Source organism: Pseudochaenichthys georgianus, chromosome 21 (assembly GCF_902827115.2).
Source record: "Pseudochaenichthys georgianus chromosome 21, fPseGeo1.2, whole genome shotgun sequence".
Classification (NCBI taxonomy): Eukaryota; Metazoa; Chordata; class Actinopteri; order Perciformes; family Channichthyidae; genus Pseudochaenichthys; species Pseudochaenichthys georgianus.
Window position 1 is genome coordinate 23,780,484 of NC_047523.1, and position 25,509 is coordinate 23,805,992.

General features: G+C 39.7%; 1 protein-coding gene across 3 annotated transcripts in view; it reads left to right on the top strand.

Moving 5' to 3' along the window:
- LOC117466481 (bromodomain adjacent to zinc finger domain protein 2B) overlaps nucleotides 1-25,509 on the top strand; it is a 46,190-nt gene that overhangs the window by 4,304 nt on the left and 16,377 nt on the right. For 2 of the 3 annotated variants that reach the window (XM_034109741.2, XM_034109743.2), the window contains exons 2-13: nucleotides 1,783-1,826; nucleotides 5,242-5,355; nucleotides 19,212-19,373; nucleotides 20,790-20,975; nucleotides 21,379-21,510; nucleotides 21,670-21,854; nucleotides 22,002-22,214; nucleotides 22,485-22,774; nucleotides 22,897-23,044; nucleotides 23,654-24,245; nucleotides 24,411-24,689; nucleotides 25,328-25,388. In XM_034109741.2, the coding sequence (XP_033965632.1) occupies nucleotides 19,214-19,373; nucleotides 20,790-20,975; nucleotides 21,379-21,510; nucleotides 21,670-21,854; nucleotides 22,002-22,214; nucleotides 22,485-22,774; nucleotides 22,897-23,044; nucleotides 23,654-24,245; nucleotides 24,411-24,689; nucleotides 25,328-25,388 (2,246 nt within the window). In that variant the 5' untranslated portion in view covers nucleotides 1,783-1,826; nucleotides 5,242-5,355; nucleotides 19,212-19,213. The remainder of the gene's footprint in view (nucleotides 1-1,782; nucleotides 1,827-5,241; nucleotides 5,356-19,211; nucleotides 19,374-20,789; nucleotides 20,976-21,378; nucleotides 21,511-21,669; nucleotides 21,855-22,001; nucleotides 22,215-22,484; nucleotides 22,775-22,896; nucleotides 23,045-23,653; nucleotides 24,246-24,410; nucleotides 24,690-25,327; nucleotides 25,389-25,509) is intronic. The other variant, XM_034109742.2, reaches the window with a different exon arrangement.

The following is a 25,509-nucleotide window of genomic DNA, read 5'->3' on the forward strand; positions in this document are numbered from 1 at the left end:
AGTAATCTCTTTGACACTGGTATTCACACTACAACATGAAACAGATGGAACTGTAAGGTGACCCGCGTCTAGATGACGCACAACAAGTGTTGCTGCTCCTGCTGTATTACCGCATGGAGGTCTTACTCAAGTTGGGAGAGATCCAGTGTTTTCTGTTCATATGTGTACAGCTAATTAACAAAGCATAGAGTGAGTAAACATATTTCTATATTTCTGTCAGAAAATACATGTTTTGTAATACTTTTGACCTTTTTTCGAGTTGTGTCGAGACATTAATGGAAACATTTTGTTCATTGCATCTGTCTTGGAAGATCTTTTGATCATCGAAAACCCCCGTTTTTGATTAGGTATAAGTGAATTTATTTTAGGAAAGTTCTGTATTTTGTTCCAGGAGACGGGTGCACTTATATTAAAAGCAGTTCTTCAAATCAGACTTATCTTGTGGAACATGAAGCACAAGCCAGTCAGTCTGAGCCCATCTGAGTGACAAAGCAATTTGTATTTCAGTAAGGGCAAATAAATATAAAAATACTATTGAGTATGTATGTCTTTCTAGGAGACCAGCAAATACAATGATGTTTGCCATGGACATTACAGCTTATACATCTCAAGGCAAGGTGATTGACTTGAGTCCACAAGCTGAAGAGTTGGAGAGACATCAGCAACACCATGTCTCAGCAGGCAATAGTCACTCGGTTGCATTTGCATTTGCGTGTGTGATTGCTTCCTAAAACCTGACTGATATGGGCTTAAAAAAAAGCTTTTAACAAATAGCTTTTTAATTCAATTAGTGTCTTGCTTCTGGTTAGTGGGAATTGACAACCTTCTTGCTATTTGAAAATTGCTTTTGTAACTGTGACAAAAACCAAAATCGTGCACACTGCTGTCCTTTTGCACACCACTCCATCCCTTTAGTCTTATCAGGTGGAATCTAGAACCAAAACAGTGTTGACAAAGTGAGTACAAGGTTGGTGTTTTATTGTCATAAGTATGAGACTTAGTTTGATTTGAAATTCCTTTTCAAAATAAAACCACAAAGTTCGGCCTGGCAATAACTCATGTTTTTGTTAGTTTGTGGTGCTATAATTCAGTGGTATGGCTTTTTAGCAAAATACAGGACCATGACTTCAACACTCATACTGTATGTTTGTAGAGACACCTTTTTAGTCAGTTTATTCGAGTGATATTGTATGGAGAAGACTTGAAAGGATCAAAAAGATTCAGTCTCCATCTCCTTTACATTCCAAACAACCCAGATGGAAATTCATAAAGAGTTTACATGTGGGTCAGAAATGTTTGCAGTGTCATTTCTGACCCACATTGTGTGTTACGTTATAAAATATCTTGAACACGAGAGCAGCGTTGTCAAAGTATGAACATTAAGAATGAACGTTGCTTTGTGTACACAGAATTTAAAACAGACATTTCAGTAGAAGGGTAAGTAAGTATATTTTGGATATGAATGTTTCTTTTAGACATTTTTTGATACACTTTCCTAAGGTCATCGGATTTCTGCAAAATCAAATAGCTACCTTTGTTATACTTACTTAACCATAATCCAATTTCCTCAAAGTGTTTTGTCTATGTCCCATTGCCCTATGGTTTTCTCTGAGCAGCCGTTTGATTTTCTGCTGATGTTTAGAATGGATAACTCATCCCCCCTCGGGGTGCATATTACCATTTTTATTTTATTTTCACAGAGCTTTCAGATAGGAACGATGCTGAATGAGTAAATCGATAAAATCAAGCCATAAATCTGACTGCTGTTGTCTCGTGTTTCAGGTGCAGACCAGTGATGTCACGGAACTGAAGACAGTCTTATAAAAGTAAGTGTTTTGTTACATCAGCTGCCCATTGTCCATCTCTGCCTCCGTGCTCTTTGAAGTGCCTTTTTTTGATATTGCAAGGGGAAAAACAGTTTGATTTGTTACATTGGAAAAGTAACTCATGAATGGTAATACAGGACTAAGCAGAACACTTCATTTTAAAACATGTTTTGGGCATAGGATTAGAATTTCCAATTAGGTTGAGATTTAACAAAGTCCTCTTTTATGAAATTAGTTTGTGCTGCATTACGCTGTGCTCTCATTTTGTGTGTATCTAATTAATTCCTGTCTTTCTTAGAATTGGAGTGTCAACGCTTCATAACATATTTAAATCTCTTGGGAGGAAAAAATAAAACTTTTTTGGCTTAGTGGTGCATTAAGATAAATGACTGAGCCAAACAGGGGTAATTGGTGGGGCTGGAGCTTTTGTTTGGCTTTGTTTTAAAATGGCCTTAGGACAGAGATGTTGAGTATATCAAATGAGCTCTACCAGGAAGTGCGACGTGTTTTTCTCCGACTGCCAAACTTGCTGCCAAATTACGAGAGTGTTAATTTGCAGTCTTGCAAGTGCAGCTAATCTTTCTCTGTTGTACATGCTCCATTGTGGAGTCGGTGTTAATTAATGAGAGGTATTTATCATGAAACTGTTTGACTATATGAAGATAATTACACTTTAATTTAGTTCACACTAAATCAACACAGGTGTACAGCAGACACACTTGAGATTAAATCATCTGTGCTGCAAGCAAAGTAATCATTTTATTAATTGTGTTTATGGAAAATCAGATGTAGTTTAGTGAACAATGCTATAGTTTCTAGAAGGATGTGTGCTCACATTTACCTACGATGGAATTCTAATACTTCCTCATTGCATCGTCATTACTCCTTTTGTACTTCTCAGCTCTTTTTAACATCAAGTGAAATCCTAAAGATGAGTGAAACTGGCCACTTACACTTTTTATGAAGCAAAGAATGCTGAAAATGTGCCATGAAATTGATGGCATGAACACGGCCACCTCATGATCTAGAGGAAAATGTCTCCTACTGTTTATGTGACTGACCCTGGAAAGAGACAGGTCATCTGTAGCGCTGCAGACAAACCGAGTCGAAATGGCAATGGCAAAATGAGCCTGGCCACAGGAATCCCATCATCTCTAAACCTGAGTACCCACCTTTTATCTGTGTGTAGTAAAAGCCCTCAAGGATTTATTATTGCAGTTATGAATAACCTTCAGCTTACCTGCACACTCAAACAGAAAGTTTCAGAAACGTTGGCAAGTTTTTAGTCAGCAATTGTTTTGGTTGCCAAAAGATGACACAAGGATATTTAACATATCATTACCTTGCTCTCACAAAACTATGATTATTGATACTGTGTTTAAGTTTACTTCAACAAGAGATGGGCTATTTAGACAAAATCAAATATCAATTCAATAATTTGTGTCCAAATACTTCAATATGTATACAACAAAAATATTGGAGAGTTCACTCTTGGTGCTTTTACAAACATATTTACTCAATGATACTTTTGAAAAATAGTTGTCAGTCGTGTGTATATAATGTATAAGTTGATGAAAGCTAATAATAGAACAGCTTTAGTCGTCTTGGAAGTTGAAATCCCTTTACTGTAATGTAGCCTTTATTCTCGGTAAAGACAACACTTCAAATCACATCAAGTACAAAGGATTTCTTTAAAAAGGTAAAGAAAGAATTGGTGACAAAAGTAACAGAACTAGCTGGTAACATGTGAGTGTTATGATTCCAACAATATGTCCCTACCTGATTTCTTCTAAACACAATGATCCGTTTTTCTTAGTTCAACTCTCCCGAGCAATGTTTTCAACTGAACCACAAAAGAGAGACAGGACACACATATACAGAGAGGGCGAGACTAACTTTAATAACAAGAAAATACATTTAAATCAGTGCTTTATTGTACCTCGTGCCGGCAGCTGCTTTAGAGCAAGAGCCAGGCCGTGCTGCCATTCATTTCTATACCACTTCAACACAATGGAGATGCAAAGCACACAAAGGGCATGTCTGGCCCCGGACAAAGCAGACGTGGTTGTTTTCAAACAATATTTTAATAAGAGACAAAGTGAAGCAGGACATTTTCCTTGCACTGTTCAAATGTCAAGTTAATTCGAATCCAATAAACAAATAAGTGTTACAGTTTTTATTTTATGAATAATTAGATTTGCTTGAATATTGGAATGATACAATTTCCTCTTTTTTATGTTAAAGTACTTTAAAGAAGGTGGACATGAGTTGGTAGTGTGTTGCCACTTGCCAGTCATATTATATTTTTCCATACCACATAAAAAGTAGTGCTATTCGGAAAATGCTGATTCTTCAGTCTTAAATGAGAGGGAGGCTAGTTTTATGGTCATGTGTGTTTTTATATGCATCATTATAAAGTGTATTTTGTATGTGTAAGAGGTTGAGCTACTTCAGTTCCCCCCCCTCTTTTTAATATATGTATGTGCTTGTGCTGTAGTTAATAGTGTAGCTTTATTGAGTATAGGCTATATTTTGTGACCAAAAGAGGCCATCGCTGTGGCTGTATATTATGATGAGGTATTACTTATCAGGGCCCACTTTTCTTTTGGTCTCTGCATATCTCTGCCCAAAGGAGCACCTACATGCAGGACAGAAAGCTGAAGTGATGAAAGGTCTCTGTCTATGGCAAATCTAAACTGTAAGATGTTTTGTTTATGCTGTATGGATACTTCTTTCCCACTGACAGTGTTAAGACATTCAATTAATACTGAGACTTATTTAGGTTCCAATAATGGCAGCATTGTGTGTAATAGGGCTGCTCAATTAATAATCGAAATAAAACTATTATTTTGTTATTATTACTTTTTTTTTTTTTTTTTTTAAATGTTTTTTTTTTTTTTTCAGTTGAATTATACTTAAAGTTCAGGGTAATCAACTGTTAAAAACATACTGTTCAAATGTTTTTTCTCCAATAAATTGATGTTTTCAAAGTCAATGAATAATCGCATTTAATAATTACAATTACATTTAAATAATCGAGATTATGATTTTTGCCATAATCGAGCCGCCCAAGTGTGTAATGTTATGTTACTAATCCAGAACCACTGGTTAATTAATGTGGCATTAGGAGATTGCTGATCTTTACATTACCAAATCCTGGATTAAACTAGAAAGTTCAGATGACCACTCCTCAGTTTATTAAGATGGCACATTTTTTAGAATTATGTATTTACAACAACATAAAGATACCATGAGATCTTTAAGTTCTCCAATGAAAAAACGAGTGCAAAATCCAGGTATTTGTTGCTGCATTACAATTTGTACTTATTAGCATATTTATATTGTTAGCTTTGTTCAGTCATTATTCCTTTTGAATGTTTACCATGGTTCCCTCTTCTTTACAACATAACTTTAGTGATTGATAAAGTCATGAAGGATTGAGTCAAGGCAGAACAAAGAGAGACCAGAGCAGATCCAAAATTCAGCAACACATCGCAGTGAGTCATCTGTGGAAATAACACATTTCAAGGTTAGTCTTTGTAATATTGATTTGTAGAATAGTTCTAAAGTACTAAATAGTATTGTCTTCTAGAGGGTTTTGGGGATTGGTTGGCAGTTGAAAGTGTGCATGTTTAGATGATATATGTAAGACCACTTTATTTAGCAGCAAAGGAACTTAAAGAATGAACCTTTAGCATAATAAATTGATAAATGAAAGCACCAAACAACTTCTTACACTGAACAAAAATATAAACGCAACACTTTTGTTTTTGCTCCCATTTTTCATCAGATGAACTCAAAGATCTAAAACATTTTCTATATACACAAAATAACCATTTCTCTCAATTATTGTTCACAAATCTGAAAAAATCTGTGATAGTGAGCACTTCTCCTTTGCCGAGATAATCCATCCCACCTCACAGGTGTGGCATATCAAGATGCTTGTTAGACAGCATGATTATTGCACAGGTATGCCTTAGGCTGGCCACAATAAAAGGCCACTCTGAAACGTGCAGTTTTGCTTTATTGGGGGGGTCTGGGGGGGTCCGAAAACCACTCAGTATCTGATGTGAGGTGTAGGGTTAGGGTTAGGGTAATGTTGTGAATCGAGTGGCCCATGGTGGTGGTGGGGTTATGGTATGGGCACGCGTATGTTATGGACGACGAACACAGGCCACTCTATTCACAACATTACCCTAACCCTAACCCTACCCCTCACACCAGATACTGACTGGTTTTCGGACCCCCCCAGACCCCCCCAATAAAGCAAAAATGCACGTTTCAGAGTGGCCTTTTATTGTGGCCAGCCTAAGGCACACCTATGCAATAATCATGCTGTCAAATCAGCATCTTGATATGCCACACCTGTGAGGTGGGATGGATTATCTCGGCAAAGGAGAAGTGCTCACTATCACAGATTTTTTCAGATTTGTGAACAATAATTGAGAGAAATGGTTATTTTGTGTATATAGAAAATGTTTTAGATCTTTGAGTTCATCTCATGAAAAATGGGAGCAAAAACAAAAGTGTTGCGTTTATATTTTTGTTCAGTGTATATGTACACCAATCCAACCCATAAGTGGCGAATGTGTGTGTGACTTGTGTATACTGGCTGAAGCTCATTCCTTTATGTTTTATTTGGGTTTCTCAGATCAGTATAGCCTGCCAGTTTTAAGAAAGTAATTTTAATATTTAGGACATGAACACAATGGAGGCAGCCATGTGGATTTATGTGGAGAACTTGTGCTCAAATGGGATAAGGCCGCTGAAAGGAATGTCATATGAAAATAATTGTTCAAGTTCTAGACAGATGCAGACACAGAGGCTAGTTTGTTGTCAATAAAGTGGAATAATTACATAATTTAAGCTTCTATTCGGTGGTGAGAGGTTAGACATGCTGGGTTTAAGTACAACCATAACATAATCTACAAGAGAGCTTGTTGAAGACTGTAGGCCTGCGAGAGCGTCACCGAGGTGTGCAGATGGTATTGAAGAAAATTGAATTTTCTTGGGTGGCATGGCCAGCTGCCTGCTGTTCCTTCTTTTCTGATGGCATTAAGTCTTCAGGGATCCTTAGTCCCTTCCTGACTTCATTAGTACAGCAACATTATGCATCACATAATAAAGTTCCTGCAGTGTGTATTGTAAAAAACCTTCCAAAGTCTTTTATGAGCACAGATGTGTTGTTTCGATTATAACCTAGACAATCTGAAACCTTGCAGCTTCTTGAAATCTCAAAACACTCAAATGTTATCAATGCTAATAAGATGCTCACCAATCTTGAGCGGCACAAATGTCACTTAGCTGGATGACAGTGTTGTTGGCAGCCTATAGAGCAGAGAGGATCTGCAGTGTCAGCGTTCAGACGGGTGTGTAGGTGACGCCAAGGTGAACGGCGAGTTGTAGAATGGTTAGAAATCATTGATATTCTGACTCGGAGGCTGCAAATGGCTTGGTGGCAGATGGAGTCTTTGTCAGGGAAGAAAAATGGCAGCTCGGGAGCATCAACGCCATTTCCCCTATCAGCTCGTCTGGCGGGCGGTGACCTTCTGCTGCTCAAAGAGATCCCCTCTCACATGATCAATGATCTCACCTCCATTGTTTACAAAGCTAGTGGAAAAGGACTTGAATGTCATTTTTTGTGGCGAAAGATTGCATATGTAATCATGAAACTGATATGTTATTGTTGGTGCACCATTAACATGCTCAATGTAGTTTGTGTTTTGAAAACTTAAACAATAAAATCAATGTAAGATTGACGCATTTTAAATCCAATCCATGGCAGCTGTTTATAGCTCCAGAAATCTTGTTACTGATTTTCCTTAAACAGCACTTTTTAATAGAAGACCTTCCTCGGGCGTACAGATATATATTAACAAGTGGGTTTCATTAGCATTGTCTCACTCGCAATAGATCATTTGCTAAGGTGAAAATGTTTATGCAAACAATGTTCATTTGGTAATTGCTCTTCTCATTACACAGAAAACACAGGCACACAGAATACAACTGTGATATGCGGTCAATCATTTTAGCTGTAAACAAGTTTAAGTCAAAATTGAATATATTTAATAAACCCGGGTAAAAATGATGAAAAGGAACAAACGATGCAAATGACATTGAGACCCCAGTTTAATATGTATGTTTTTCAGCTTGAATGTTGATTTCATTAGCAGGTCTCATTGTTATGCACCGACTGTCCCCCTGCAGTAAAATGGATATTGTATTCACGTAGCCTGAATATTCAGGAGGAAATGTTTGGATTTGAGTAGTGTCCTTCAGTAACAGTGTTGCCTTCTCAACCAGATCCTGAATATTCATCATGTTGATGGTTGAACAACATGTTGATCTTCATTCATTGTTTTGATATTTTTGTTCTTACAACCAAAATGTTGTGTATCAAGTGAAATTGAATTAATGTTTAGTTTACAATAAATCTAAATATGTATGTAAATTGTATGGCTAACTGGCAGGAATCTGTCAATTAGGTATTTAGTTCAAAGCGGAAGAAATATCTTTAGCATGCTAGCCGTGTGCATGTTGGCCAGTCACCTCCCTGTGGGCATACGACTTCTCTATTCATATACTTAACAGTATGGTTCACATGTCAGTGGTGCAAAATTCAGATCATCACGTTACGTGCGTTTTAATGTAAGCATCCTATAAGCTTGATAGCGTAGTAATAAAATAGCGCCCCCACAAGCAAGCTGTTTTCCTATCTGTAAGGAGTTTCATCTTAAGCTCCCTCCCCTCTTTCAGGCCTGGCTGCTCATAGCTTTTAGAATAGTAGAGCAGTGCTTGTCAAGTTTCACTAACGGGTACTGTGTGAAAAAACGTCTATTAGTAAGGCTCTGTGTGGTCATTTTCAGAAACTGTCCTGCGGTGACAATATTATCAAGGACATTTGCTGCTCTGCTGCTCGTTGGACTAACAGGTGGAGGCCATTTAACTCAAATAATGTATGACAGTTTGGCCTATAAGACTTATCTCATACTGTCCTGAAGGCAAGGCTGTCGACAATTATTGAAAACAAAAATGTTAATACATTGGATGCCTTTTTCTTCCCTCAGTACCCTGAGTACTGGAAGCAAAATGTTTTTTTGGCATTCAAAAAGGTTCATCAGTTCCGTGGAAAAGTGTTGTCATCTAATTGTATTATATCATTCTAAAAAATATAGTCCAACACTAGTGTGTTTAATTTGAAAATGTAGGTCTAAAGATTAGGTTCGTGGTAAGATGTCTGCAAATAACGGGGAAGCCGCTACAATTCTTTTAGTTTTTAAAAAGGAGGCCCAACGTTTTGATGGTGGTTGTAGCTATACCAGTATAATAATATAACACGGCTATGGTCCACCTATCATCATGGTTACTTTAAGTGGTTAGTGGTGTCAGTACCTTTTTTATATAGTCATCGATAGCACTCCATTTGACTGGAGAGTAACAGAATGAAGTAGAGCTAGGCAGCAGGTGATGGAAATATTCATTTAGCAGCTCTTTTTGTGAAGATGGCTCAGAGGCAGACAGGAAATTAGTTATTTTCACCACACATTCATCAAAAATAAAAATAGTCTGAGTATCCCAAGTGACTCTCCCACATCTATTGAAGCCACAGCTGCATGCGCTTTGTATGAACTCTCCTATGAATTTCAGGTGTTTTTGAGCACTTATTTGTTTCGTCTTCCTCATCTCAAAGCCATTGTCCTGTGCTTTATCCTATACAAATTAAAATAATGATTTGCCCCATTTCATTTTATGACCATTTCTTATGAAATGAAATAAAGTTGCATCCTGGCAAGAACAAAGAATTCTGGATGGCAACACTGTAAGACATTTGCCTTTCACACTTCCTGATAACCTTAGAAACATCACAGTGCCTACAGGGACTGCCTCTGTGCCAAATTCAGTTTGTGCCTCTTGTCTAGCAACTTGCCAGAGCATTATGGATGGAGTCGGTAATATCGCTTTGATGTGCGTCACAATTATAAAGCCTGAAATATGCAGCAAATGCCAAAAATACATATTAATTTGGCCCAACTAAAATGTCATTATTCATATAATAAGTAAGAAATCTTTTAAATAATAATAATATTTGTCCCAAATGGGGAAGCTGGTTAAACGGTACATTTTCTTCGAGGGTTATTTCCTTTGATTGTTCTCCTTTTGTGTTGGTGTAAGGTTGCTGTAACAGGAAATGTAGCAGCGGGCTTCATCACAGGCACGTTTTTGCAACTCCTCTGCCAATGGTTTCAAAGTAAATCATTGGTGTCGGCAATGGAACTGAATTAAACTATGAAATACATTTTGCAGTCTAAAAACGTTGTTGCATTGTGCTCCTTTTATGAATTCATTGTCTCTATATTGGGTTATATGGCTTCCAAATGCCTGGAAAGCATGTCAACCGATGACAGCTCGTCTAGAGGTGTGACCTATAAAGTACACCTTTTTTAATGTATTCACTTCATTTCCTCCTTTTTCTACAGGCTATAGTTATATCACTGCCACTTCCACTGCTAATGATATTTTGAGGGTTTAAATGACATACAGCAAAGGTGAAAAATACAGTAGCCTGTGAGGTGCTTAGCTTTCCTACTCGCAACACACTTGCAGATGGTTGAAATAATCACTTACCACGCTTACTGTTACTAAAGACACAATAGTGTAAAGATGGGTTACTGACTACAGAAACACTCTGTAGACTCTACAAAGTGTTTTTGTTCTCCTACAGTGTAAAGGGTATGCAAGCTGAAAGGTCTCTTGCTTCTTCATGTTCCTCTGTGTTGTCTTAATCATTGCCTGCTCCTTCCTGTCTGGAGTGTTGAGGGCCCTTCCTGTTTCTTTCTGTTCCAAGAATCTGTTATGGGATTATAGTCCCATGGATGCCCACATCAAAGTGTAGAGATGAGATGTGTCGGTTCCTATGCGTCTCCATTAGATGGCTGATGCAAGAGTCCAGCTATCAAAAACGTTAGTGTTTTTTAGCTGTATGGGTGCAGCGCCAAATTATGAGGTTTATATTCCTGTTCTTTCTCGATCATTGACCTTCATTTAGGACATTCAGCATGTGCACAGGTGTTTGTTTCAATGTAACCAGCATTGCCCTGCTTCAATAAAGCAGTGGACATATGGACACTGTGTGACTAATGCTTTGAAAGGGACACTCGGGATCTGTTTTATTGCTTCATTTGGCACACCGCAGTCCCACTTCCCATTATGGTTGCCATGTGATTTATGTTGTGCTCTTTGGAGAGTGAGAGAGAGGAGGCGGGAATGAAAGAGCCGTGATGGGGATGTTTGCCTTGATCCTGGCTGCCTTTTTTTCATCTTGGACATTGACAGTGGGGAGAAATGGGTTAAAAGCCCTGTGAGGCCCCATGTTTTCCTGTACATTTCCTTTTTGATCATCTAAAGCATTAGTGTTATTGGAATGGCATTGTTTATCCTCCAAGACTGACAAAACCTTGGACTTTTCATCTTCACTGTCTCTGGCATGATCCATCATGCCGTCAGATTTAACCACCCCACCTGCCGCCTATACAAACAACAAAAGGGTGCTGGGTTGGACAACTGGCTAACAAGAAAATAAGCAACACTCTTGTTGTCACAAGGATCTAAAATAGCAGAAGGTGTCCTTTGCTCTGCTGCTTGTTATTTAGCTGTGCAGAATGACGGATAACCTTTGCACCCTACCTTGGTGTTTAATTTGTAGCTATGTTTCCTGTCAGATGCTTGTACCTGATTTTAGGCTGTTTTTCTTGTTTACATGAAAAACACATCTTTCACAACCCAATAACCATGAGCTGACCCATTCACCTGCTGAATTTGTGTAACATTTTCAGTCACACGACCAACTGCAAAATGCGACCAATGTTTTCCTGAAATTGACATTTTATCATACACATGAACACTTTGTTTGTGTCAGGAAGTATTTGAAAAAAAAACAAGTGTCCACTAAGTTAACACACATAACTCTGGTTCTTATCAGTGTGTTTTTAAATAGCCAAGGTTTTCATTCATCTAAAGCAGGGGTGTCAAACTCAATTTCAACTCGGGCCACATCAGCATCATGGTTGCACTCAAAGGGCCAGTTTTATATATAAGACTATATAACAATAAATATATAAATATTTAATATATGTAAAATCATTTATTATATAACATTATATGCATTGGATTATTATCGGATAGGTTAATCACTTCATAATTAACTACGTCTGAAAGCAGAAGTCTAGGGCAAACAATTGCAAGTCTCTTCAGTGAGAATGTCACAAAATGATTTAAAAAGAAAAGCCAAATTCTGGAAAAACAAAACAAAAAAGTGAAATTCTGAAAAAAAAGTAACATTTTGAAAAAAGTCATATTTGAGATGCATTGTGGGACATGTAGTTTATGGGCAATGTGCTTCTGTAAAGCAGCATGTAACCGTATAATAAACACATTATATTCTTTGATCTTGTGGGGCCGCATGAAATGAAGTCGCGGGCCGGATTTGGCCCCCGGGCCTTGACTTTGACACCCCTGATCTAAAGAGAATGACTGAAGTGGCAAAGGAAACCAACGCATGTTTGCCTCTCTTTGTATACTATTTTAAAGTCAAGTGCACATTGTTCCCACCAAAAAGCAGAAACCTTTTTTTTGCTTCTTCACCGAAAGGCAAAACCTTTTTTTTTTTGCTTCTCTCCAGTTCATTATAATCATTGTTATGAAAGTGTGCAAGAATTCTACATCAGCAACACTAGAAATACCTTTATTTATTAAACAATGGAACATCAGCATGGACATAACCTTCGGTCCAACAAGATGCTTTCAGCGATGGTGACCAGTAATGCAGGAGTAAACAAGGAGGCTTTGTTGGAATGTTGGAATGTTGTAATGTGCGGTGATAATATGGTGTACGTGTGATTATCTGCTTGCCTTGCCGCGTCCTTCATTGCTAATACAAGGAAACTGGCTGTGTGTATTGTAAAGCCATTACCAGGTATACCATAGCTCTCAGTTATGGTTCATTTATATAATGTATGCCACGTATATTGAGCGTTGCATTCCATTGGAAAATATACTGCTATAGCAACACATTAACAATGAAAATGACATTCAGGGGATTCCATTCCCCCTGTACCACCTGCATTTCTCAGCCAACAACAACAGATTAATAGCAGCTGATTGGGATGTGCATGAAATGACTTGTCCTTTTCACTCTCTCTACCCCCTCTCTTCCTCCTTCTCTGTATGTGTCTAATTAAAACTGGAGGCTGAGCTACACAATTTATGGCTAATGCTCGCTGCCGATGGGGCAGCAGTAGGCAGGAGCTCGAGGAATGTGTTCATGATGGATGTCAGTCTGTGCAGAACATGTGGGACTCCCACCCCCAGATCACTCCTCATGAAAATGATCCACATGCAAACGGAAAACTGTGCCAACACTACTATGAAGGACAAATGCATTTCTTGAAACATTTGTCATACTGAAGCCTCACCCCATTCATCAGTCCATTTTCCTCCTTAACTACCAGCCTTTCCACTCACTATATTCCGGGTAGCTTTCAATACGTGTTTGAAGCGGTCGATGCAAACACAAATTCGTTTTTTGCCGTGAAGGTCTCCCTAAAAGATGGATGAGCCTGGAAGAATGATGATAACAGAATGCCTACGCTTTGTGTTTTGCTGGTAATTCTCAAGAGCAGAAAATGATTATTATCCTGGCAGTACGAGCGCAGGTACGGCTCTATGCCCGGCTATTGGCACATTTGCATAGGAGGTCAAAGATGTGATTACAAAGATGCATAAAAGACTTTGGCTGAGACGGGTAAATGAGTGAATAGATGGTGTTCAAAAGTGTTTAGTAACACTCGGCTTTGCTATTGAACACATTAGCTGACACTAGGACTGTATCAGTGTCATAGAGCGTCCTATAGGCTCTCCAGTCTCTGCCATCAGCCACCCAAAAGTAATAGTCAGTCGATCAGTTGCTCCATAGATTTATTATTTACAAGCAACATTCAGTAGATTCATCTGACCCTTTCCTCCTTGATGACAGCCATTCTTTACGTGCACTCATGAACACAACCTCTGGAAAGCAGATGGTTTCGTTTTTCTCCCAGCATGCTCATAAAAAAAGTAGGGTTGCCAGAAACTGACCATGATCAAAATCGATTATTCGGCAGCCCTGGCGAATAATAATCGATTATTCGACCCCCCCCCCAGGGGAGAAGAAAAAAAAAAAAAAAAAACTTCTTTACTGAAACATGTTTAACAGTACAAACAACAAACAAGCATGTCATCACAACAACGTGGCCTTGAAGTGAAGTTGGTAATGGCCGGCTGTGCTGCGTCTTTCTCTGTAACCTCTTTGGCATGCTTCGCACTCAAATGCGAACGCATTGTTGAGGTTGAGCTGTGATAGACCAACGTCTTTTCGCAGAGCTTGCATTTAACTTCCTTTGGACTTGTATGTTCGAAGTAGTTCCACGAGGAACTCTTTTTACCTGCCGGCTGCCGCTTTGTTCATCTTTAGTCGCACGTGTGAGGGAGAGGGGGGGTGGGGTCGGTGTGTAGCGTGCTGCAGCAGCAGTCTGCTCTGCACGCAGGCTTCCTCCAAGTTTACAGTAAAACAAACTGGTGGTGTGACCAATGGCCATTTACAATTATTAATACTATTACTATTATTAGCATATATATATTTATATATATATATTTTGGTTGAAACTAAGCCAGAAAAAAAAAAAATACATAAATAATAAAAAAAATAATAAAAAATATATATATAAATAAAATCGATTTTTAAAAATAATATTCGATTATGGAGACTGTAACGAATATTCGAATAATCGCTGGCATCCCTAAAAAAAAAAGGGGCCCTCGCTGCTGAGAACAAACATGAGATGAATGGTAAATCAGCCCTTGATGCAGAGTATTGATTGTTTAGTAATGCCATGTTTTCCTTTATAATCACTGTGCTCTGTTCTCATGACAGCATGCTTAGTGTACAGTACTTGAACGCCTTCGATCTAAAGCCGATGTGTTCCTACAGTATGTGTAGGAACATCATAAAATAAGGAAGACATTTAAGTTTATAACGTTATAGAAAGCAGAGACACATAGATGTTCTGTTTATGCTAGGATGCAATCATGTGCCTTTTTTTAAAAATGATGTAGTCTCACCTCGTTAAATATCCGTTTCCTTTGACCTTTTTGCAGAAAGTTTGTTTTTCTAAAAGTACTTCCATAGGAACAAAAAAAGAAAATGTTTTCAAAGTTACATAAATCCCCTTCCGCGTCATCATTCAATGTAAAAGGCATGAGTTGGCCTTCAAACCCCCCTTCTGCCTTCTCTGAGTAATGCTGTGTGTTACTGCAGTGTTGTCTCTGATGCAGGTCAGTCTGCAGTTCCCTTCCTCAGCTGGTGGGATGGGTGAGACGGAACACTTCATCACCTCCCAGGTAGTGAAGGTGTCAAGGCCAGGGACAATAACATGTCATGAGAAGACCTGGGCAGAATGAAGCACTGATGGAAACTCATAGCCCTGCATCTACTGTATGACCATGGTACTCTAGTCTAACTGCGGGTGTACCATTCCACCTACTGTGTACTGCCACCTAACTAACTCCATTTTCTGTCGGTCGTGGACCATAAAAGCCTGCCCCACAGTGAGCTCTCATCCTGCACGTCCACAAATAGGAGGATGGGGGGGGGGTCGGGGGAGCCTTCACAAATAATTGACTCTAAGCTGGTCTGCTGGGTGACCTTAAAGAGAGAACGGCAAGTGGGTGAATGGCTTTTATAAATGTGCTTTGGTGATGTCATCCACTGGGAAGGTTTTAGTCCCTCTGCTTTTTACATCCTATTTCCAACCAGCTAGAAAACCACTGAGGCCAGGCACTGAGTGGCATTGCTATTTTCCCCATTGTAGCAGAAGGGATGGTTTAGTGGGATGATGGACACCAGCAGGGTTTTGTGAGGCTTGGGAGTCTGAAGTTGGTTTCAAAACCATCATTTATAGAATCAATCAGAAAGACGTTCGTGTCTGAGGAGGACGGAGGAGGTGGATTTATCATTGTGATGTAATGCTAATTATTGGCCACCCAGCGTGCATGGCAATTACAGTCAGAACCTGACATATTTTTTAAAGACAATGAAATCTTCAGTCAGTTCATCACAGATCTCCAGAGAACAGATTTTGAGGTGTGCATCTCGCTCTGTGTTTGCAGTCAGAATACTGCTGATCCATGCTGATGACTCTGTTACTGGATTATCATTGTTAGCATCAGCCATCTGTTATTTTGCAAGAAGATAACATGGCCAAGGAGGAACACACAACAGAAAACAAATGCCTAAGCTACTCGTCAGATCTATCCACAGATCCATCACACACACAAATACTTAACAGGAAAGAGTAAATACTTAACAGGAAATACATCCATTTACATTATGAGAAAGACTCTTTAGAAACAGCTAGCCTGGCTCCGTCAATACGTAATCAAATCCGTCTACCAGAACCATTTAAAGCTCTCTAATGAACGATGTTGCCTCGTTTGTTAATCCTTTTGGTTAGACAGTCTTTTTCTCACCGAGCCAGGCTAGCTGTTACACCCCGGTTCCAGTCTTTATGATAAGTAGGTGGGCAACGATAAGTAGATTAAATGATAAACCATTAATTGACAAAATTATCAGCAGATTAAAATCATTCTTAATTAAAGACCTTTATGAGCAAATCATAATTTCTGGAATGTGAAATGGTTCATTTAAGATAATAATACAACTAACTGAAAGCTTTCATTTGATATGATGCGTTTCACTACAAGAGCCAGTTCAGCGAGGGACCAAATAAAAGAGGATGCTGGGCTTTTGTTTTAAAGGTCCAAATAAAACCGGTAATTGTAGACAATGGAAAAAAGTAAAAACAACAACACTTTGCTCACTTTATATGCATTAAGCCCTATGTTTTATGTATAGCCATTTTTGTATCCGGTCCAACATTTTGGGTACAGGCTAGTTTTGCCTGTTAACATACATCTTTTTTTTTGTTCACCTAACTTTATTATACACGCCAGTTTGTGTACACAAAATGTCAAGAAAACATTATTGCAATTTATACACAGACAAATATAAAATCTACCATGAAAGAAATGTGAATCTGGGCCCAGAGACGAGGATTCAGGCTGAGATACTGCGTCATCACAACCCTTGCATAGTGTCTTGCTTTAATCATATTATTTGTTGGCGTATTTACAAAGTTATAAGCTTACAATAAAATGATTGATTGCATTTTGCACTTTGTCTCATTAGAATGCCATTCTGTTCTTTCCAGAGAAGCTGCGGCATGCTTCATATCTGTGAAAGGATTCAATCAGAGTCATTTGTTCTGTAAATCCTATCTGGTGTTTCAGCCTATGCTATTAGCATATACATGCTTTTCTAAGAAGTGTATCCTGCTGTTTGGGATGTATGCACTGTTTATCTTTACCTCACATGCTTACATTAGCTCGAGGTGGTGTACATACATTCATTAAATGCATTTGAAAGGGTAATGTAGATTATAAAACACCCAGATTTGCTCAATTCTGGTAATATCTGAATATCAGCTTTGTAAATGCTGTAAAACAGTATTTCCCATCCTTTGTGGTTTGCTCATATATCTTTTTGTATTTGCGATTTGACTTAATAATCCACTATAGATCTGATTTTTACATTAACAAAGGAAAGACAACCTTAATCATTATACAGGTATCAGATTAATCTCATATTTAAATATGCAGTATTTTAAAGAAACAATTCGAGAAGATCATATCTGCACATAATGTTGTAAAATGAAGATGTCAATTAACATTAGGGCCCAAAAATGTGCAGAATCTATTCTTGACACCATTTATGCTTTAATCCTTCCAAAAATGATTGCCACTTTGTTAAATGTTTAATTCAATTAAAACAGATTCATACTGTAAGTGATTCACAGAAAAAGGTTTTTGAGTGGACCATTAGCATAGTGGACATCTTTGAATGACAGGTGAAGCGTGATGGTGCAATGTCAAATTGACACCAAATGTGTTATTTTTTCTCTTTCTTTTTTAATGTAGCCTTATAAATATGAAAGCACCTTTGTTCTTTTCTCTGCACAAAACCCCACTCCCACTACGGCAGGAATCAGTGGCCTTTCCAGCGAAGCATGGCTGCAGCTTTCATGTCATTTACGTCTCGTCAGGGCTGTTCCTGGTGAGGGATGATACTTGATATTCAGACGCTAGCTTTGTCTCCTCAAATTAATCAGCTGCTGCTGTTTTTTCTTGTGCAGGGGAGAATCACCTGGGAGATCTAGAAAGTGTTGGTGTGATGTTCAATACCATAACAAAGGCAGGCTGTAAAACACAATCTGGGAACGTGGGTCAAGGAGGATTTGAGATGTGGGCTTTTGTGATCAGAGGGATGTGAAGTGGCATGAATAATGGGAAATGGGCTGATTAAGGAGCACAGTAGTACTCTCTCTGTGGCGTGATTTGGACGATGGGCAGAACAACAGAGAGTCATCAGAGAAAATGGCGCAGACTGTGTGATTACAGCTCTTGTTTGTTCATCCGTATGGACTTGATGTAAAGATTGTGGAAGGATAAAGAAAATGTGTTCCTGGGACACTGAAGATAGGCTGCCTGCTTCTTTAGATAGTTTTACATGAAAGGGCTGTGAAGCTCTTTGATATGACCAAGCAGTCAAAGCACCGTGTGCACGTCACTGTTCTGCGTCTGTGTGTCTGTGCATGTGGTGGATTAGATGTGTTGTGGGTGTGAGAGTCACTTTAAACTATATCATCCTGCATATAAGTGCAACTGAATCCCATTTTAAATCTTTATGTTGATTTGTATTATAATGAACTAAGAATAATTAAAGAAAACTCTTCAAATATCTACAAGGAAACCTCCAAATAACAAGAAATTCAACGATAACACAGTATTCATTGATCTAGGGCTGTAACTAAAGGTTATTGTTGATCATTTCATTTTACAATGAATTGATTGACCATTTACTCAATAACAAGTTGGATGGGGACGTCTTGAAATTGAACAGAGAAATAAGCACATCATAACATTAAAGAACCTCTCGGCAGCATAGGGATTTCTACTCGATTGTAAATATGTTTGAAGGAAAAATAGTTTTCGGTTGGTTGGTTTAGTCGACAAATCATTTTGCCCCTAATCATACCATCACAAAACAATACCTCTCAAAGTCATTAAAAAATACCAATAAATGATCAGCCTCAAAGGACTCGTACACATTGAGAAGTAATCCAGATGTGTGTCGGAGAGAAACTAAGTCTCAGTGGGGTGTGTGGCTTTTTTGTTGTTGCTCCCCTTCTTTTCTCCTCATGCATCTCTAAGTGTTGGATGGATTGTGTTTGACAGATATGGAGTTTGGAGAGCGGCTGGCCTGCCCATCTTCAGCCCTGTCCTCCCTCCACATGGCCTCCTCTTCAGCCAGCTCCTCCCCTGCTCCACCCCAGACCCCCTCCACAAAGTTTAGCCCGGCCCCCAGCCCCGTGGGCAGCTCCCCCCTCACCAGCTGTGGTATGTACCCACTAATTAGATGTGCAAAAAAGCCTCAAAGTTAATCGTTAAGATTTCCTTTTTTTGTTTCAAGTGGATATTTAGTATCATTTGGACTGATATTGAAGAAGGTTGATTTATTCTAGGTAGGTTCGTGTGTGCAAACTGCATTAGTAGATGCATAAAAAACAGCATTAAAGTCACAAGCTATTAATGAATGCACCATTCCGACTGACTTTAAAATCAGTATGCACTTTATAACCACACTTCCACACATACTTTTAAAAGAAATATTCATTAAGAAGAAGCAAATCGATTTAGAGGAGACGTCCAAGTAGATTTTGTGGGAAACATTGAATTAAAATTGTGCAACAAAAGGGGGGCTTAAGTCACCCTCTCCCAGTCTTAACATGTTACAGACGATTTTGATAGGAATGGAAAGGCTGTTGATTTAATGAATGTCCACAATTAAAAGGCTTTGTACACCCTTGTGAATATCTTTTGACAACCTTTAGCTCCAGTTTATCCCGTGTGATTTGACATGTCTGTCAGCGCCAACATCCTCTTGTTTTCTCTGAATACTAATTGTGGTCAGAGCCATTATGCATCGAGAAGCGGTGATGCATAAGCTGTCAGATTACCCCTGACCACAAAATAATGTGCACATTTACATACTGTGGTTTGTGATTATTCTTTTTCCTTCATGATAAGATGCCCCAAAAAGTAGTATTTTTTTGTCGTGCTTTCACAAACACATTAGAGACGTTCTCATAAATTATTCATTTTCATACCCCCACACCAAACGTGCACAGAAATGTCCTAGATCATTTAGTTTGGACTGAACACTAAATACTGAAAACACATTGGCACCTGTGTAGTCACATCGTTCCTATGATTATCGAGGAAATGGAGTACTTACGAGAGATTTCTTATACCTTGTTGGGAATGATATCACAAACCAGCGATGGTAACACATTATACTCAAGCTTTCAACCTCTCGAAAGCTTTGTAATTGCTCCAACTGGGTGAGTGTATAATGTTTCTAAAAAACATGGTTATTCAGCACTGCACGTCTAATTCCATTTTGTCACCCAAGAAAAAGCATAACCTGGTTAGTTTAAAGAATTGGTGATTGATGTCACAGTTCCAGTAGAGCAGGAGTATTTTCTATGAAGCCAACGCTAAAACATTTACAGACTCTTAGAACTATGAGGGCTCTCGGGAGGATGCAGACATTTGCCAAATGTCCCATATCCAAAGACTTTATTGCAATCTTAACAACAGTAAAGCATTATTTGTATATCTGCCCACTCATTCTGACATGCTTTTTGGACCCCTCTGGTCTTTGTAGATAGTGAGAATACCCGAATGATAGATATGTAAATCAATAGATTATATTTTAAGGAGTGTTTGAACTGTGTCCTTTTTGTTCTGCAGGAAATCTGCTCCGGGTCGCCGGAGAAGAGCGTTTAAGTATGTCTGGCAGCTCCAATGGTTTTCCTTTGGTTAGCCATCCGGCTTTCGGGCTCTTCGCGTCCAGTTCAGGTCGCTCTGAGTTCGGAGGCCTAGGAAGTCTGGGTTTGTCTGCCCTGGCTGCTCACTCACAGTTTGGTGCATTTCCAGGTAGGCAATGCAATGAGGAAACTCCGCAGCAACACTAATAAAAGATTGAGATATACATACTTTAATGTCAAAAAGGATCAAAGAAATTCTCAATGGTATCGGATTGCATGCTTTTAAACGTGATATCCTGACACTCAGCACAAAGCAAATGGAGGTTGAAGATAGCAGATGGTGTTTCAGAAGAATGCTACTCTTGAGAAACGGTCGCAGCTGTGAAGTGTCTGGTAGTAACTAGCCAAAAGAGAACAAATCACAGTCATTGGAATGCCCTCGTTACCAATGCAAAACTATAACTATACCCATAGCTACTAGTTACTCTACTAATTGATGTGTGCTGTTGACAGGTTGAACAGCTAGCTGTGTGTGGCTAACTGTGGATTGTATTTTTGCTCCCCCACTCCAGACTGGTGGCGGCACTCCGAGACACAAACCATAGGACCAGCAGCCTTCTTTCCTCCTCTTCTTGGTCTGCATCCTGTATTTGCGTCAGCCTTCAAAAGCCACAATCAAATTCTCTTACAGTCACGTACCTCAGGTAAAAAAAAAAAAAAGATCCCGCTCCTGCAATGGGTCATACATAATAGTTCAAAGTAATGCACTCTAAAATAAAAGATGCCATCAATTATGAGACCTATTGTCTTGCTTGTTCTCATGAATATCCATCTAACAAAATGCACAATGTGTGTTTCTGTAGGCGTTAATGGAGCAGTAAATGGTAGAAGCGCTTCTTCTCCAAGCGAGAACTCTGCTGGGAACACCAGTTCATTACCAACAAAGGGAAACTCGGGAAAAACTAAAGCCAACAATAGTCGGATTGAAAAGAGCAGCCAGGAACTGGGCCAGCTGCAGCAGAAGATCACCCTGAAAACAAAAGACAAGGTTAACGCTGTTTTTGCTCAAGCACTTGAGTACAATACGCTGCATGAAAACGCCCTAACTGTTCTATTGTTCACCATCCCTTTGTTCCTGGCACCCTTTCTCTCATTTAACTTGATTAAAAAATGTGGACTTTTATTATGATTTTAGAAACCCAACAAAAGACCACTTGAGAGCTCTAGCATGAGTGGCAGCCAATCGGGATCATTGTCAGATTGCTCCTCCAGCGATGGTGAGGAGAGCAGCAGTGATCCCGACGACATGGAGGAAGAGGAGGATATTGATGAAGATGAAGATGACCAGAGCAATGACAGTGAGGACTTTGATTCAGAAAAATACATTCAAGTTGAAAGAAAAGTCAAGGTGAGTAATAACATTGACTTGACAAAGATTTTCCTTTTTTTGTGTTGCTTTTTGAAAAATGTGCGTTAATTCAATGGTAAATAATGTATTTGTCTAGGCTTTGTCTGACCATTTGCTCTCTATTCAGTAAATGTTAGTTGGACTGTTAGAAGCAGCCATGGTGGTGGGCGGCAGACTGGATGTATGTGCTAGCTGACAGAGCTGCCACTGTGAGGCTCTCCCAGTAGGAGCTGACATGACATGCTGTCTTTTCCTCATCCTCCTACTCAGCGGCTGACACAGAACATTTCTGAGGGTAAAAAGAAGAGACCTCACTCTGCTGATGGGGATCCAACTGGAGACAGACATGGTGACACTGTTCCCTTGACTTCCCCGTACCACCTGCAGTCCTCTCTTCATCCCGCTGGCCTGTCACAGTCTGCAGCGCTGTTCCTCCACAGCTCCAGGACTGCGGAGGAGGAAGGCCAGCAGCACATCAGCGTTATCCAGGCCACAGGGTTGGCAGGCGGCAACGGTCCCCTGGCACCATCCCACAGGGAGGCGTCACCTCTGCCCTCCAGGTCCTCGCCCAACCTTCTCCCTCTCTAACTCACCGAAACACTTATATTCTCCTACCTCATTTCTGTCGAAGCCTCTGTCTCTGTGTTTCTCACCAAAGCCTCTCCATCTTTTCTTTACTCAGACCACCAACTCTGTTATCTTCAAAGCCTCGACATAAACCTAGGTTTCTGATGCCCTCTCTGAATCATGCCCAGCTGCTTGATGGCGCGAAGGAGAGCAGTGCAAACGTCCCAGATGAAAGACTGTTACAAAGTTTTAAATTAAAAACGGTGAGTTATATTGTTATTCACATTGCTGAGGTTATTTTTTATCAGAATCCTGCCTGAGGTTCAAAAAACAATTCACACACATTTCGGGCTTTTATTATACTACATGTAGTCCTACGAGAAGGGACAATGCATTTAGCTCTATTGGGAATACTTCAGAAAATTGACAAGCAATTAGCTCTGTTACGCTTTGGGATGTTTGTTATCAGGAGAGGAGAAATCTGTCTCTTTTTAAAGGACTCTGCTTTATTTTTCCTCTTTTTCCAAATAATGACAATAACAGTCTGTAACAAGAGTGTTTTAATTCATATGATGGTGGTACATTAAATACAGGCTTTCTTTTTGAGTATGACAATGGCAACAAATACAAGATGACAGCTAGAGTCGCACAATGGCAGCAAGCCAAATAATTTGAAAACATTTTCCACCGCAGCCTTTTTGTTTTTCCTGTGGCTGACAGGCATGAGACTGCTCTTCATTGTCCCTGCCTCTTATTGCACCTTACATTTCATCATCCACAGCCCACAGTAATGCAATGTGAGTGACAGTTTGTGTAATTACTTTCTCTTTCTTTCCCTTTGTTTCCCTTTCTTTTACATTTTACTCGTGAAGTCCAAGGATTCCATCAAGCAGGCATTGTCTCTGCAACCTAAGAGCCAGAACTCCTATAAACGTCTCAAAAGTTCAGCCTCATCATCGCTGACTCAACATAAACATTCGTCGGATACGTTGAGCAGTCACTTAATGTCTCTCCCACACATCAATGACACCAATCTGTTCCTGAGCCATCACCTGAACGGAATGATCCACGGCGCAGTGCAAGATGCTCCTTTGGCCCTCATCACTAAACCCCGCAGCCAGAGCAGCACCCCCTGTAGCAAACCCCCACTAGTAGCCACCAGCCCTCCCTGTCTCATGCCCATCAACCTGAGCACCGGCAGCTCAGATTCAACCCCTAACTCGTCAGCCTCACCCGGCCGAGTTCACAGACAGAGGAAGTCTAACACTCCCAAGTTCCTCCCAGGAAAGAGCCTCTCTAAAAGCAGCACTTCCTGTCCACCTGCAGACTTGGTCAGAGGCAGTGAGTCTGATATCCACAGCAGCAGCAGGGACTCGGACGACTCTTTAGGAGATGACTTTGATGATGATGATGATGATGATGATGATGATGTTGAGGATGAAGATTCTGGCAGTAGCCTGTCAGGTAAGATTAAACGGACCTTTCCTTAATTGAATAAATGAATGCCATTGACAACATGTTATTGCAGATGTAAGATGCGAGATGGGGTTTGGATGTGAGTAGAATGCTAATGAGGTTATAATTCTTGCCCTCTCTCTGTTTACTTGTGTCACGCTGGGATCCCTGCAGAGTCGGAGAGCAATCTTGATAGCGACTCTGAGGATGATGTGAAGGAGCGCGGCGAGACGGAAGCAGACAGCGATGCAGAGAGGACTCCCGTGAAACTCACCAAAGTGACCTTGTCTACTCACAAGTCCTCCTCGAAGCTCTCGGCAAACGGCAAACTGCTTAACCTGAAGATCATCAAGCCTCCTAGCTTACCCAGTAGCCTGCTCACCTCCACTAGCTCAGGAGCACTGAGTAACCATGGCACTCCATCGCCATCCTACACGTTTGCCACACTGCCAGGTAACAGCGCTTCAGCTAACACTTTACTTGGATACTTACATGTGTGATCCAGGGCTCAGGAAAGTGTTACTCACTCGGATCACAAAGTTAGATCATCAGTGAAGTCAGCATGGTCTTTATTTTTCCAGCACTCACTTTGCTTATACAGATTATACAACCATCAGTGGAAAAATAAAAAATAAACGTTCTTTCCATTACCAATACATGATCGTCTCAATAGTTCTAGGTTTAAGTAAGCTCTCTGGAAGAAATCTGATGCGTTTTCGTTTTGATGGTCCCCAGGTGCTTTTGCTTTAATAACTCAGACAACTGCTGACATATCTGATACTGGATGAGTCATGGAGCATAGTACGCTACCAACAGAGATTCTGCCTTGCCTTAATGGAAAATGTGTTCTTCTATTTAATGGCACTTGAAGAGTCATGTCTCTGTGATATGCCATGAATTACTTTGGCTGATCTTAATGAAACATTTCTAAGCACTTCTCTTATGTGTCTAACAGGGTCTCCTTTTTGTGATAATGGCCCCCCTCCTTGTTTTGTGTAGTGGAAATATCTGTAAACTTGGCAGGTTTGTTGATTTGCTAAAGTCCCTCTGGAGGCGTGAAAAGCGCTGAGTCATTTCCCCTGTTTTTCTAGGATCAGGGAAAAGGAGGAGAGTAACGGATGAGAGAGTTCTGCGGATGCCTCTTGAGTTCGGGTGAGATATTGGTGCATGCACTTCATATTAAAAGACAAACGTTAAGGTTTGACAGTCTGACCATGTTCCAATCGTCTTCACTGTTATACTTCCTGCAGTGTTTGTGTTTATACAATTGGTG